At 41.7% G+C, this 16,562-nt stretch overlaps 2 protein-coding genes across 2 annotated transcripts in view; both read left to right on the top strand.

Annotated features, from left to right (window-relative positions):
* The window catches only part of LOC124021014 (gastrula zinc finger protein XlCGF26.1-like), a 100,884-nt gene that overhangs the window by 44,575 nt on the left and 39,747 nt on the right, over positions 1–16,562 (top strand). The gene's annotated exons all lie outside the window — the stretch shown is intronic.
* Positions 10,204–16,419, top strand: LOC124021015 (oocyte zinc finger protein XlCOF6.1-like). Its single transcript, XM_046336327.1, has 3 exons — positions 10,204–10,333; positions 11,171–11,416; positions 13,643–16,419. Exons 1-3 carry the CDS (start codon positions 10,297–10,299, stop codon positions 14,623–14,625), a joined length of 1,266 nt encoding a protein of 421 aa, XP_046192283.1. The 5' UTR covers positions 10,204–10,296; the 3' UTR covers positions 14,626–16,419.

Raw genomic sequence — 16,562 nt, 5'->3', positions numbered from 1 at the left:
TGAATTGTAAGCACAAGTGTGTGTCAAAATATGATCTGATTATGTCAGTTGTTGAACATATTACTTCTATTTGCAATAGCAATTTATGATATATGTAGTTGAGGAATATTCCATGTACCAACACCACTACATGTAGGACGGACATTCTCACATACAGTATTTTAAAAAATATATAAATATATATTTCACCTTTATTCAACCAGGTAAGGCAGTTGAGAACAAGTTCTCATTTACAACTGCAACCTGGCCAATAAAGCAAAGCAGTGTGACACAAACAACAACACAGAGTTACACATGGAATAAACAGACGTATACTGTTTGCAAATTAAGTAAGATTAGGGAGGTAAAGGCAATAAATAGGCTGTAGTGGTGAAATAATTACTATTTTGCAAATAAACACTGGAGTGAGATGTGCAGAAGATGAATGTGCAAGTAGAGCTACTGTGGTGCAACGAACTAAAATAAATGGCAATATGGGGATGAGGTAGTTGGATGGGCTATTTACAGATGGGCTACGTACAGGTACAGTGATCTGTGAACTGCTCTGACAGCTGATGCTTAAAGATAGTGAGGGAGATATGAGTCTCCAGCTTCAGTGATTTAAATGTTTTATTTTGTTTTTTTGCAATTCGTTCCAGTCATTGGCAGCAGAGAACTCGAAGTAAAGGCGGCCAAAGTAGGAATTGGCTTTGGGGGTGACCAGTGAAATATACCTGCTGGAGCATGTGCTACGGGTGGTTGCTGCTATGGTGACCAGTGAGCTGAGATAAGGCGGGGCTTTACCTAGCAAGGACTTATAGATGACCTGGAGCCAGTGGGTTTGGCGACACAAATGAAGCGAGGGCCAGCCAATGAGAGCGTATAGGTCGCAGTGGTGGGTAGTATATGGGGCTTTAGTGACACAACAGATGGCACTGTGATCGACTGCATCCAATTTGCTGAGTAGAGTGTTGGAGGCTATTTTATAAATGACATAGCCGAAGTCAAGGATCGGTAGGATAGTCAGTTTTACCAGGGTATGTTTGGCAGCATGAGTGAAGGAGACTTTGTTGCGAAATAGGAAGCCAATTCTAGATTTAATTTTGGATTGAAGATGCTTAATGAGTCTTCAAAGAGAGTTTACAGTCTAACCAGACACCTAGGTATTTGTAGTTGTCCACATTAGCGGTCGACCGATTTATGATTTTTCAACACCGATACCGGTTATTGGAGGACCAAAAAAAGCTGATACCGATAAAGAATAACCAGGCATCCTCTACTGACGGAATAGGTCTATCTTTCCAGGATACCCGGGCCAGATTGATTAGAAAGGCCTGCTCGCTGAAGTGTTTTAGGGAGTGTTTGACTGGGATGAGGGGTGGTCGTTTGACTGCGGACCCATTACGGACGCAGGCAATGAGGAAGTGATCGTTAAGATCCTGGTTGAAGACAGCAGAGGTGTATTTAGAAGACAGGTTGGTCAGGATGATATCTATGAGGGTTTATGGATTTGGGGTTGTACCTGGTAGGTTCCATGATAATTTGGTTAAGATTGAGGGCATCTAGCTTAGATTGGAGGACGGCCGGGGTGTTAAGCATATCCCAGTTTAGGTCACCTACCATTACAAACTCTGAAGATAAATGGGGAGCAATTAATTCACATATGGTGTCCAGGGCGCAGCTGAGGGGGGTCTGTGACAAGCGGCAACAGTGAGAGACTTATTTCCGGAAAGGTGGATTTTTAAAAGTAGAAGCTCAAACTGTTTGGGCACAGACCTGGATAGCATGACAGAACTCTGCAGGCTGTCTCTGCAGTAGATTGGGCACAGACCTGGATAGCATGCAGGCTGTCTCTGCAGTAGATTGGGCACAGACCTGGATAGCATGACCGAACTCTGCAGGCTGTCTCTGCAGTAGATTGGGCACAGACCTGGATAGCATGCAGGCTGTCTCTGCAGTAGATTGGGCACAGACCTGGATAGCATGACCGAACTCTGCAGGCTATCTCTGCAGTAGATTGGGCACAGACCTGGATAGCATGACAGAACTCTGCAGGCTGTCTCTCAGTAGATTGCAACTCCACCCCCTTTGGTAGTTCTGTCTAGTCAGAAAATGAATACACATACATAGTCATTTTTCAGCTCTGATTTTACCACTCAGAATCTAGAATGGATATGACAATGGGACCAGCGCAGGATGGAATACACCCTTACAACAATCTACTTTTTGATCTTTTTGACTTTTATCTGGTTTACTGCTACCGTGTGTCAAGAAGAGAGCCCCAATTAGGGGTTAGTGTACTCCAGCAAAAAAGGTCTGGTTTAGATAAACTATTGCCCTGTGTCCCCGTTCATAGGGGCATGAGAGACTAGTCAGTAGTAGAATTGAGTTGACACGTTATTGGCCCAAACACCCATAGACCCACAAGGTTGAGGTTACTCATGGACAGTAATTAGTAATACTTTTCTGTTGTTGAATTGATGCATTGTTGAATTGATGCATTGTATCTTCTAACTGTCCAAAGTGTTAGGAAATATTTGTTCCCGTGAATATAAAGGAGGATGTCTCTCCTCATACCTCTGGCACTTTAGTCAGACTGCTAGACTGTGCACCACAGAGCACTACAGAGCACCACAGAGCCAATCAGGAGAGAATACATACAGGTCAACGGTGCCAATTGAAAGTCAAGGGGTGTGTCTGTGCCTTTTGGATTACCTCTCTTTACAGAGAACCCCTGTGGTTTAAGTCTGCTCTGCGCATGTCTGAAAGTGACAGAGCCAGCAGACAAGTTTTTCACAGTATGTCATAAAGTATTACATTCATAAGTGTATGTAAAATGCTAATATGTATTAGATCCAGTACAATGGAATAACTAAGACCTGAATTTGAATCCGATTCTTCCTTCTCTTTCTGTCCAGCAGGGTCAATCAAAAACACTTGGCCTGATGGTTCATGCAGATACTGGGGAAGCAATATAGAAATGTGTTGATCCCTGAAATTATTTTACTATTAAATTACCCATATCACAACCCTCATACCTCTTCACAAAAAATAATTTTGGGAAAAAGGATTTTACTCACAAAAGATATAGGAATTTATTTTCCCAGGTAGAAATAGTAGGCCATGCATCAAATAACTATTTTCATCAGAAAAATGAACCCTCAAATGCAATATTGCATTTTGTAAGTTGTCTGCAGATGGCTTGTTGTGAATGCACTCAAATATCAAGTCATTATCAGGTTAACTGCTTTCTAATACTCAACGTAGAAGGATTTGTCTTAATGTACAGTACATGAAAGTGATGCTATGAAAAGGATTCTTTCACGTTATCAAGCTCACTGTGACTGACAAATCACTGCCTATTACTGTGATTTAAAAAGAGCTCATGAAACATTGTTTTTCATGAGGCCTACCTGTGCGCCTTCCTTTACGCACCTCTGTTCGAACACCTCTCCTGTCCTTGATCCATACCACATACAGCCATTTGCGGATCTTTCAGTGTCCATGTGAAAGATGGTTATTGCGAGGATGGGACATTTTGTTGACTAAATTTAAAATAATGTAACACCAATGTAAAATGAAGACCTGCAAAGCTTACAGATTTAAGTCTAATAGCATGAGATGAAAGTATACAAACGTCAGTGTGCGATATGAAGGTAAAGTCAGTGGACATTCTGAACCTTGTTTGAGGTCAGTAGGTCACATGACCAAGGAGCTATTGAAATTCTACATTTTGAAAAATTAATGTAAAACCATGTGAGAAGAAAATGGACAAACTAAAGGGTGTGTAATGTGTAGGCCCACTGGGTGGACATTCCGAACCCTGTTTGAAGTCAGTAGGTCACATAACCAAGGAGCTATTGAAATTGGAATGTAAAAATAGTTTGTACTTTGTTTACGCTCCCTAACTAATTCAACTTGGAATACAAAATGCTGCTCACATTTCCACATGTTTATTAGCTTTGAAAAGCGAATGAATGTCCAAATCGTAAAAATAAGACCTGTGCAATGTTGTGCGCAATTTTTCCAACATCATGACACTTATTTGGAGTCTGTGGCTCAAGTTGTTTGAAAGCTATTGAGGTTTGAAAGTGTGAATATCCATCGGTATATCCAACTTGAAACTGTCTTTACCTCGGTTTTATGCATTTATCTACTATAGGTTAAGTATTAGCTCAAAGGTATTGTGGAGCTCCTGCACCTAAATAGAAACGGTACCGGTACCGGCACCCAAAATGAGTATCGGTAACTATTTCAGTCCAAGTGGGCTACTGAATTTGATAATTGAACAAAAGAAAATGTAATATATAGTTAATAGAGTTAATCAAGAACGTGCCAGAACAGTCAAGACAATTGTACTTCCAGCGCTGACAGAGATGGCCGCCTCGCTTCGCGTTCCTAGGAAACTATGCAGGTTTTTTTTTAATTTTATGTACGTGTTATTTCTTACATTGTTACCCCAGGTAATCTTAAGTTTCATTACATACAGTCGAGAAGAACTACTGAATATAAGAGCAACGTCAACTCACCATCATTACGACCAGGAATATGACTTTCCCGAAGCGGATCCTGTGTTCTGCCTTCCACCCAGGACAATGGATTGGACCCCAGCCGACGACCCAAAACAACGACGTAGTAAAAGAGGCAAACGAAGCGGTCTTGTGGTCAGGCGCCGGAGACGGGCACATCGCGCACCACTCCCTAGCACACTACTCGCCAATGGTTTTTGGGGTGGTTTTGTAGTTTTCTATTCAATGCCATTACAGTATCCATTGACTTAGGACTCCATTTGCAGTTCCTATGCCTTCCACTAGATGTCAACAGTCTTTAGAAATCGTTTCAGGCTTGTATTCTTATAAATGAGGGAGTAAGACCAGTCTGAACGAGTGGACCCTAACGTGTCGCAGAGCTTTTTCAGGCGCATGTGCATTTCTTGTTTACCTTTTTATATTGACAACGTTATTATCCGGTTGAAATATTATCGATCATTTAGGCAAAAAAACAACCTGAGGATTGAATATAAACATCGTTTGACATGTTTCTATGAACTTTACGTCTACAATTTGGATTTTTTTATCTGAATGTTTTGACTGAGTTTGAGCCTGTGGATTACTGAAAACGCGCTAACAAAACAGAGGTTTTTGGATAGAAAGAAACTTCATCGAACAAAAGGAACATTTTATTGAGTAAATTAATGTCTTGTGATTGCCACCATATGAAGATCATCAAAGGTAAGGGATTCATTTTATCTCTTTCTGAGTTTTGTACCGCTTCTGCTTGGCTGGTTACTGTTTGTAATAATTTGTCAACTGGGCTATGTTCTGGCCTAGGTATGTTCTTGGCTAGGTATGCTTTCACCGAAAAGCATTTTATAAACACTGGTTGGTTTAACAAGAAGTTCATCTTTAAACCAATGTAAAATGTGTTTTTGTTTTCTGAATTTTTATAATGAGCATTTCTGTAATTGAATTTGGCGCTCTGCAACCTCACTGGATGTTGACCAGGTGGGACGCTAGCATCCCACATACCCTAGAGTGGTTAAACGTGTTAACCCTCGCAAGGCTGCAGGCCCAGACTGCATCCCCAGCCGCGTCCTCAGAGCATGCGCAGACCAGCTGGCTGGTGTGTTTACGGACATATTCAATCAATCCTTATCCCAGTCTGCTGTTCCCACATGCTTCAAGAGGGCCACCATTTTCCCTGTTCCCAAGGTAACTGAGCTAAACGACTACTCACTTCCGTCATCATGAAGTGCTTTGAGAGACTAGTCAAGGACCATATCACCTCTACCCTACCTGACACCCTAGACCCACTCCAATTTGCTTACCGCCCAAATAGGTCCACAGATGACGCAATCGCAACCACACTGCCCTAACCCAAGAGGGATACCTATGTGAGAATGCTGTTCATCGACTACAGCTCGGCATTTAACACCATAGTACCCTCCAAACTCGTCATCAAGCTCGAGACCCAAGGTCTCGACCCCGCCCTGTGCAACTGGGTACTGTACTTCCTGACGGGCCGCCCCCAGGTGGTGAGGGTAGGTAACAACATCTCCACCCCGCTGTTCCTCAACTCTGGGGCCCCACAAGGGTGTGTTCTGAGCCCTCTCCTGTACTCCCTGTTCACCCACGACTGCGTGGCCATGCACGCCTCCAACTCAATCATCAAGTTTGCGGACGACACCACAGTGGTAGGCTTGATTACCAACAACAACGAGACGGCCTACAGGGAGGAGGTGAGGGCCCTCTGAGTGTGGTGTCAGGAAAATAACCTCACACTCATCGTCAACAAAACAAAGGAGATGATTGTGGACTTCAGGAAACAGCAGAGGGCGCACCCTCCTATCCACATCGATGGGAGAGTAGTGGAGAGGGTAGTACGTTTTAAGTTTCTCGGCGTACACATCACGGACAAACTGAATTGGTCCACCCACACTGACAGCGTCGTGAAGAAGGCGCAGCAGCGCCTCTTCAACCTCAGGAGGCTGAAGAAATTCGGCTTGTCACCAAAAGCACTCACAAACTTCAACAGATGCACAATCGAGAGCATCCTGTCGGGCTGTATCACCGCCTGGTACGGCAACTGCTCCGCCCACAACCGTAAGGCTCTCCAGAGGGTAGTGAGGTCTGCACAACGCATCACCGGGGGCAAACTACCTGCCCTCCAGGACACCTACACCACCCGATGTCACAAGAAGGCCATAAAGATCATCAAGGACAACGACCACCCGTGCCACTGCCTGTTCACCCCGCTATCATCCAGACGGCGAGGTCAGTACAGGTGCATCAAAGCTGGGATCGAGAGACTGGAAAAACAGCTTCTATCTCAAGGCCATCAGACTGTTAAACAACCACCACTAACATTGAGTGGCAGCTGTCAACACACCACTTTAATAATGGGAATTGATGGAAAAATATATCACTAGCCACTTTAAACAATGCTACTTACCCTACATTACTCATCTCATATGTATTTAATGTACTGCACTCTATCATCTACTGCATCTTTATGTAATACATGTATCACTAGCCACTTTAAACTATGCCACTTAGTTTACATACCCTATATTACTCAGACCATGCTAGACCTCATGTGGCTGGAGTGTGTCAGCAGTTCCTGCAAGAGGAAGGCATTGATGCTATGGACTGCCCGCCCGTTCTCCGGACCTGAATCCAATTGAGCACATCTGGGACATCATGTCTCGCTCCATCCACCAACGCCACGTTGCACCACAGACTGTCCAGGAGTTGGCGGATGCTTTAGTCCAGGTCTGGGAGGAGATCCCTCAGAAGACCATCCGCAACCTCATCAGGAGCATGCCCAGGCGTTGTAGGGAGGTCATACAGGCACGTGGAGGCCACACACACTACTGAGTCTATTTTTGACTTGTTTTAAGGACATTACATCAAAGTTGGATCAGCCTGTAGTGTGGTTTTCCACTTTAATTTTGAGTGTGACTACAAATCCTGACCTCCATGGGTTGATAAATTTGATTTCCATTGATCATTTTTGTGTGATTTTGTTGTCAGCACATTCAACTATGTAAAGAAAAAAGTATTTAATAAGAATATTTCATTCATTCAGATCTAGGATGTGTTATTTTAGTGTTCCCTTTATTTTTTTGAGCAGTGTAGTTGGGCCCAATGTAGTGTTTTTTTCTGTCTATCGCGTTCAGGAACGAGTAGACTTGGTCATAATTAATTTCTCGAGTGTGGACATAGGGCCAGCCGATTTAAAATTTTAGTAGATATTGGCTTGACCAAGTTAGTAATTATCTCTATCTCGTGTTTTCATTGCTTTGAGTAGACCAACAGTGTATTTGTTTTTTTCCGCACGTTCCGGTTAATCGCCTGATATAGAGGTCCTAGATGGCAGGAAGCTTGGCCCCAGTGATGTACTGGGCCGTACGCACAACCCTCTGTAGTGCCTTTGTGTCTCAGGGTTCGATTTTTAAGATAAAATGCTAATTTAGATTTGTTTATTTCACATTCATTAAGCAGATACTAAAATAACCTTCAACTCTTTTTCTTCAGCATGTCAAGTGTGCTTTTGTTCTGTCTCACACCACATTTTGACATTCTTCTTTGTATTACACTTTTAAAAAGTCTTGATAATTACAAAATATTTAATGCACCTGTTTAAAAAGAGTCAAATACATGGAAACTATATATATATTAGATGTGCATAAGGCATTTGATACTTTCTTTACACAAAATACAGTCATCTCTAAGTATTGTGTCATTAACACCATGACAAGCAAAATACAGTCATCTCTAAGTATTGTGTCATTAACACCATGACAAGCAAAATACAGTCATCTCTAAGTATTGTGTCATTAACACCATGACAAGCAAAATACAGTCATCTCTAAGTATTGTGTCATTAACACCACGACAAGCAAATTACATGACAATAACCTTTTTTTCAAACGTTTGTACTTGGTTACCATGGATATGAATAGTGACAGTGGAGCACATGGATGTCATGGAGTCTATTTGGTCATTACCAAATAGGCTATAATTTCATCAAATTATGTCAATTTTTTAAATTGTTTTAATTATGTGTATTTAGGGTACATTGTATGCTAGCTGTTCAACTGGAGTTAGCATGCTAGAATCCCTGCTATTTATGACCAAATGTCGTAAAATTGTTATTCCCACCACGTCATTACTACCACATAATGAACTGTGATTGTAAGGACAGAACCTGCTGGTAATGACTAAATGTTTTAGTTCATACATTTTTACTTGCTGTAACACCTGAGAAGACAAACAAATGACATATATGATCATGGTTCAGTTGAAATTGAACACTAAATAAGACCATTACATGATGTATTATGTTAGGATGGTTGAGTGATTTTGATGTCTATTCATGTGACTTACTATGGTTATTACTGGGTTCGGGTTAAATATCAACATTTAGACATGACAACTCACTACCGAGTTACTGGGTTCGGGTTAAATATCAACATTTAGACATGACAACTCACTACCGAGTTACTGGGTTATTACAGGCTGTCGCCTGCGCGCACCCCACTAAAGCGGGAGTTAATGTCATGTATGCTGAGAAAACATAGGAACAATAATTACATTAACAGGATGTAGAGATGATGTAATCTAGTGTATTTGTTGCTTCTGGGCAAAACAACATGCCAATGATTACATTAAGTTAATGCACATGACTACATTAGCTGAGGTCATAATTACATTTGTTACATCTGGACATAATAATTACAAGAGTAAGTGGAGAGAAAATGGTAGCAAAAATGACCAACATATGAAACATGGAGTATACAAACATTAGCTATATTTGGATCAAAACAGACGGACAATTTTGGGCGAAATAAAGTCCATGATGGATGGACCTGATATCGCGGAAAATGGCAAAGCCAGCGTGAAATTCCCATTTAACCTGTAGATGTTGGCTTTTTTCAATGCAGGATTCTACATGCAGGAGTTAGTCGGTAGCGTGGTGTGTCTGGTTTTGGGGAGGGAAATATGGCGAAGCCGAAGTGCTGTTCGAGTCTGGTGGCTCCAAGTTGAGTAAAATTGGTAAGAATGAATTGAATGGAAGACGACGAAAAATGGAGCAAACGGGCCAAAAGTTGTAAATGAACATCGGTTTCTTATGGAGCGCGATTCATCAACAATTATGTATTGTTGGGAGATCATTTGAGGTCAGGAAGATGGTAAAGGAGGCATTAGGAAAGGTAGAGTCAGTCAGAGTGACCAGTAGTGGTTTTGATTTCATGCGTCTCAGAAGAGCAGAAGGCGAGAGCATTGTTTTTTTTGGAGCAGGGCACCGATTAAATGTGTTATATCTGGAGTTTCGTTGGAAGAGTGAAGAGTGTCTGCCTACTCATGTGATGCTGCGATATGTAAGATACGCAGTGAGAGCGATTGTGAATAAACCACTGCAGTTATGAAATTGATAAAATAATGGCCATGTTTCAAGTGTGTACCGACGGAATATTTTTGGTATTTATTAGGATCCCCATTTAACCACTGCAAAAGTATCAAAATTGTTCACTTCTCTCATTGACTTCTCAAACCCAGGCTTGGTCCGCATCACAAGCGTTCTCTGAAGTCTCGCGTTGTTTGCGTCTCTGGGTTTAGAAACTGGGGGTGGGGGAACAGTAAATTCCACGCAGGCGCACATCATTCTTCACAATAAAGGACACGCCAGCATTGTGCAGTCGAGACCACAACTTTTGTGTACGTTTCAAATGTATTACTACTGGTATGTAATAGCACGTTTTAATATCTTAAGAACACGTCATAACATGCTGAGTAACAAATACGTCAAGTTATTATGAAGTTTGGTAGAAGAAAAAAATGTGCCAAACCGCGTGAGTGAACGTGATCACTTTTTATTTTATTTTTACAATTGACATAGATACTCTGGGTTTATCTGAGTGGATGTATCTCGTCAAGGTAATCTCATTATGGAACAAATAATTTGAGATTTCTGGGTTCGTTTAACATGTCGTTTTTGGTTTTGTGTAACGTTAAAATTCACGAGATGGTAAAATGGCGGCTCCCTCTCGGTCTGCATAAACGGACTTCAGTTCAGGCAGTGAGGGTGCAGCAGAGAGACCATTTTACGGTTGCACTACTGTTTTGGAGATAAATGTAATGATTATCAGTTTTCTACACGTGTACTACTATTGAGACATTCAGTTGTTTCTGTCAGTCTATAAATTTTACTATGGTGTAAACGGAAATAATATTGTTTTTTGATTGAAATAATACAGGGAAGACAAGGTTATTCAGGAAAATAGTACATAGTGCTGCCTGAAACATACTGCAACCTTGTACTAAATGTTTTTTGAGTCAATTCAGAAATCTACTATATATTAAGTTCTGTAGCCTAATATAAAGTGTATACTTTGTCTAATGTGAATGAACTCGTGTTTTGTTGTCAATGCTTAGCTACCAGATCTATTGAAATGAGATCAGTGCTTGACTTGGACAGTTCACCTCAAATGTCTACTGTTTGAGCTCATGTTCCTCTTATAGAATATTAGCTCAACAGTATTGTGGAGCTGCTGCACCTAAATATAAACAGTACCGGTATCTATTTCAGTCCAAGTCAAGAACTAATATAATATGTTTTTAGAGAATAAAGAAAGTGCCTGAAATGTCTTAGAAAATAACTTTTTGTCTGTTGTTCATTGTTACTACAGGACTAGAATTAAGTCTGAGGCCGGTAACATCAACAGTAATGACAAACCCAGCCTGCCTCTCTCCTTCCACACTGAGTCCAAACCTACAGTCACTGGGTCCTGATTGTGACAGTGGAGCCCAGTTTGCACTGCAGGATCCAGAGATGGCATCAGTGAAGCTGGAAGACTGCAGTCAAACACTGGAGCTGAATGTCAACATTAAAGATGAAGAAGAGGAGGAGAAGATTGGAACATGTGTTTCTCATGGTAAGAGCAGGTTCTAACTAAGTTTGTTGTTCATTCCAACTTCCCACTGTGTATGAAAAGTTGCAGTAGAACTGTTTCATGATTAACTGTTTCAATGAGAAGGTAGATGTTATTTCATGCTACTGGCACTTTCATGGTTTGACACCAGTATTGTCAGCATTTGTTTAATTCACTGGGATATCAGTGTCGACTAAAGAAGTGGAGTAGACAAACTGCCTGTGTTTTAAAGTTCTATGAAATGAGTCTGTATAATTACTAACCCTTGTGATAGTGAAAGGAAGATATGGCTCATAATTTTCACAACCATTACCATAGTTTTAGCTTTAAACTTTTACCCACTTGTAGAATAGTTTTATTCCCCCTTTGATTGTACAACCTACTGATATGAATACATATTTCACCTGGTACAGCAAGAAGAAGACTGGCCACCCCTTTGAGCCTGGTTCCTCTCTACGTTTCTTCCTAGGTTCCTTCTTTCTAGGAGTTTTTTTGTGGCCACTGCTTTAACATCTGCATTACTTGCTCTTTAGGATTTTAGGCTGGGTTTCTGTAAAGCTGTTTGACAACTTTGGATGTAATAGGGCTTCATAAAATACATTTGATTGACATGTACAGTGGGGAGAACAAGTATTTGACACACTGCCGATGTTGCAGGTTTTCCTACTTACAAAGCATGTAGAGGTCTGTAATTTTTATCATAGGTACACTTCAACTGTGAGAGACTGAATCTAAAACAACAATCCAGAAAATCATTGTATGATTTTTTTTTAAAGTAATTCATTTGCATTTTATTGCATGACATAAGTATTTGATACAACAGAAAAGCAGAACTTAATATTTGGTACAGAAACTTTTGTTTGCAATTACAGAGATCATAAGTTTCCTGTAGTTCTTGATAAGGTTTGCACACAATGCAGCAGGGATTTTGGCCCACTCCTCCATTCAGACCTTCTCCAGATCCTTCAGGTTTCGGGGCTGTCGCTGGGCAATACAGACTTTCAGCTCCCTCCAAAGATGTTCTATCGGGTTCATGTCTGGAGACTGGCTAGGCCACTCCAGGACCTTGAGATGCTTCTTACGGAGCCACTCCTTAGTTGCCCTGGCTGTGTGTTTTGCGTCGTTGTCATGCTGGAAGACCCAGCCACGACCCATCTTCAATGCTCTTACTGAGGGAAGGAGGTTGTTGGCCAAGATCTCGCGATACATGGCCCCATCCATCCTCCCTTCAATACGGTGGTCGTCCTGTCCCCTTTGCAGAAAAGCATCCCCAAAGAATTATGTTTCCACCTCCATGCTTCACAGTTGGGATGGTGTTCTTGGGGTTGTACTCATCCTTCCTCTTCCTCCAAACACGGCGAGTGGAGTTTAGACCAAAAAGCTATATTTTTGTCTCATCAGACCACATGACCTTCTCCCATTCCTCCTCTGGATCATCCATATGGTCATTGGCAAACTTCAGACGGGTCTGGACATGCGCTAGCTTGAGCAGCGGGACCTTGCGTGTGCTGCATGATTTTAATCCATGACGGCGTAGTGTGTTACTAATGGTTTTCTTTGAGACTGTGGTCCCAGCTCTCTTCAGGTCATTGACCAGGTCCTGCCGTGTAGTTCTGGGCTGATCCCTCACCTTCCTAATGATCATTGATGCCCCACAAGGTGAGATCTTGCATTTAGCCCCAGACCGAGGGTGATTGACCATCATCTTGAAATTCTTCCATTTTCTAATATTTGCACCAACAATTGTTGCCTTCTCACCAAGCTGCTTGCCTATTGTCTTGTAGCCCATCCTAGCCTTGTGCAGGTCTACAATTTCATCCCTGATGTCCTTACACAGCTCTCTGGTCTTGGCCATTGTGGAGAGGTTGGATTCTGTTTGAGTGTGTGGACAGGTGTCTTTTATACATGTAACGAGTACAGGAGGGCTTCTTAAAGAAAAACTAACAGGTCTGTGAGAGCTGGAATTCTTACTGGTTGGTAGGTGATCAAATACTTATGTCATGCAATAAAATGTAAATCAATTACTTAAAAATCATACAACGTGATTTTCTGGATTTTTGTTTTAGATTCTGTCTCTCACAGTTGAAGTGTACCTATGATAAAAAAATTACAGACTTCTACATGCTTTGTAAGTAGGTTAACACTGCAGATTTAGCAGGTTATCAAATACTTGTTCTCCCCACTGTACATCACACCAACTGACTAGTTCTTCTGATGTTGTTCACACAGGAGACCATGTTGAGACATTCTCTACATCCAGAGAGCAACAGCAGGAAGATCACAGACCTAAGAGGTCTCACCACTGCCCACATTGTAAAGAGATTTTCCCAATTCTTTCAAAGCTAAAAATACATCTAAAAATTCACACAGTTGAGAATCTGTATTCCTGTACTGACTGTGGGAAGAATTTCGTAACATTAAAGGCTCTGACAGGTCATCAGAGAGTGCACACAGGAGAGAAGCCTTACTCCTGCTCTGACTGTGGGGCGGGTTTCTCTCAACTGGGCACCTTAAAACAACATGAACGTATACATACAGGAGAGAAGCCTTACTCCTGCTCTGACTGTGGGAATAGTTTCTGTCGACTGGGTCACTTAAAAGAACATGAACGTATACATACAGGAGTGAAGCATTACTCCTGCTCTGACTGTGGAAAGAGTTTCTCTCGACTGGGCACCTTAAAAACACACGAACGTATACATACAGGAGAGAAGCCTTACTCCTGCTCTGACTGTGTAAAATGCTTCACAACAGCATCTCACCTAAAAGTTCATCAGCGAACACACACAGGAGAGAGGCCTTACTCCTGCTCTGACTGTGTAAAATGCTTCACAACAGCATCTCAGCTAAAAAGTCATCAGAGAACACACACAGGAGAGAAGCCTTATTTCTGCTCTGACTGTGAGGCGAGTTTCTCTCGACTGGGCCACTTAAAAACACATGAACGTATACACACAGGAGAGAAGCCTTATTTCTGCTCTGACTGTGGGGCGAGTTTCTCTCAACTGGGCCACTTAAAACAACATGAATGTGTCCATACAGGAGTGAAGCCTTACTCCTGCGCTGACTGTGGAAAGAGTTTCTCTCAACTGGGCACCTTAAAAACACATGAGCGTATACATACAGGAGAGAAGCCTTACTCCTGCTCTGACTGTGGAAAGGGTTTTTCTCGACTGGACTACCTGAAAACTCATGAACATATACATACATGAACATATACATAGGTAGCCTAGTGGTTAGCGCATTGGGCCATTAATTGAAAGGTTGCTGGATCGAATCTCTGAGCTGTCAAGGTAACAATCTGTCATTCTGCCCCAGTACAAGGCAGTTAACCCACTGTTCACCGGGCGCCGAAGACGTGGATGTCAATTATGGCATCCCCCCGCACATCTAATTCAGAGGGGTTGTGTTAAATTATGGAGACACATTTCAGTTGAATGCGTTGAGTTGTACAACTGATTAGGTATCCCCCTTCCCTAGTTAAATACTTGAGTGAAGCCTTACTCCTGCTCTGACTGGAGCGTTTTTCTCAAATGGGCCATTTTCATTTTTTTTTCTACTGTGTTATTGACTTGTTAATTGTTTACTCCATGTGTAACTCTGTGTTGTCTGTTCACACTGCTATGCTTTATCTTGGCCAGGTCGCAGTTGTAAATGAGAACTGGTTCTCAACTAGCCTACCTGGTTAAATAAAGGTGAAATTACATTTTAAAAAGACACCAATGTATACATGAAGGAGAGAAGCCTCATCAGAGCTGGTAGACACAACCTACATTGAGTGTACAAAACATTAAGGACACCAGTTATTTTCATGATGTAGACTGACCAGGTGAACTCAGGTGAAAGCTCTGTTCCTCAATGATGTAGTTTTTGTGTATTTATTATAGATCCTCATTAGGTTCCAGCAAAAAGAAAGAAACTGCGTTTGCAGTGAGCTAAGGAATGAAAACACTGGAGAATTTGAAAAATATTGCCTGGTCTGATGAACCCTGGTTCCTGGTGTGTCATGCTGATGGGAGGACTGGGGTATGGAGGAAACCAGTACATGCATCCCTGCTGTGTGTCAACATTGCAGGCTGGTGGTGATGGTGTGGAGTGTGTTTTCATGCCACACACTGGGCCCCTTGATAAAAGTGGAGCAATGTTGGAATACCACAGGATATCTAAACATCATTGCCAATCAGGTGCATCCCTTAGATTTTTTTTCAGCAGGATTATGCCCCATGGCACAAGGCTTGTCCAGGAATGGTTCCAAGAACATGACAGTGAATTCAGTTTACTGCAGTGGCCTGACGAGTCACCAGATCTCAATCCAATTGTTCATCTGTGGGAGGAGATGGGAAGGAGCTATTCGGAGTAGAGATCCACTCCCAGCCACATTGACACAATTGTGGGAAGCATTGGAGTCAACATGGGCCAGCATCCCTGTGGAATGCTCTCAACACCTTGGGAGTCCATGCCCTGATGAACTGAGGCTGTTCTGAGGACAAAAGAAGGTGCAACTTGACATTGGGAAGGTGTTCCTAATGTTTTGTACACTCAGTGTATATCAGATAAAGATGTTGTGGTGATCAGTTTTCAGCATTAGTTTGGGTGTATTATTTTATATTACTAAATACCTTTTGTTTAATGATAAACAGGCTATGAATCAACTACTTGTGTTTATTAAGTTGTATTTTAATAGTAGATTAATTATTTTAGTCATTGATGATGAATTTATTTGAATAACTGTATTGAAGTGAATTGATCTGGTGGCAGGTAGCCTAGCGGTTAAGAGTGTTGGGTCAGTAACTGAAAGGTTGCTGGTTTGAATCCCGAGCCACCTGGGTGAAAAATCTGGCATTGTGCCCTTGCAATTAACCATATTTTGTCCCTTAGGTTGCTCTGGATAAGAGCATCTGCTAAATTACAAAAATCGAATGAAAAATTGTTTGTACATGAATTTATGCTGTGCAACCTCTTCTTTTCTGTGTATAATTAAATGAAATAAACTGTTTGAAGTGAAATACTGTGTATACATAACATTACCGTTTACCCTGGTCAGAGGGACAGGGCCATACTGCTGCCCTACCAAACAAAAAGGCAGTGTTAGGGTTCGTTCCTGTTACCTGTCAATCATTGGTGAAATTAGCATTATGACAATATCTTT

This window comes from Oncorhynchus gorbuscha, unplaced genomic scaffold (assembly GCF_021184085.1).
Source record: "Oncorhynchus gorbuscha isolate QuinsamMale2020 ecotype Even-year unplaced genomic scaffold, OgorEven_v1.0 Un_scaffold_1021, whole genome shotgun sequence".
Lineage (NCBI taxonomy): Eukaryota > Metazoa > Chordata > Actinopteri > Salmoniformes > Salmonidae > Oncorhynchus > Oncorhynchus gorbuscha.
This window is presented reverse-complemented; position numbering and strand designations above follow the sequence as displayed.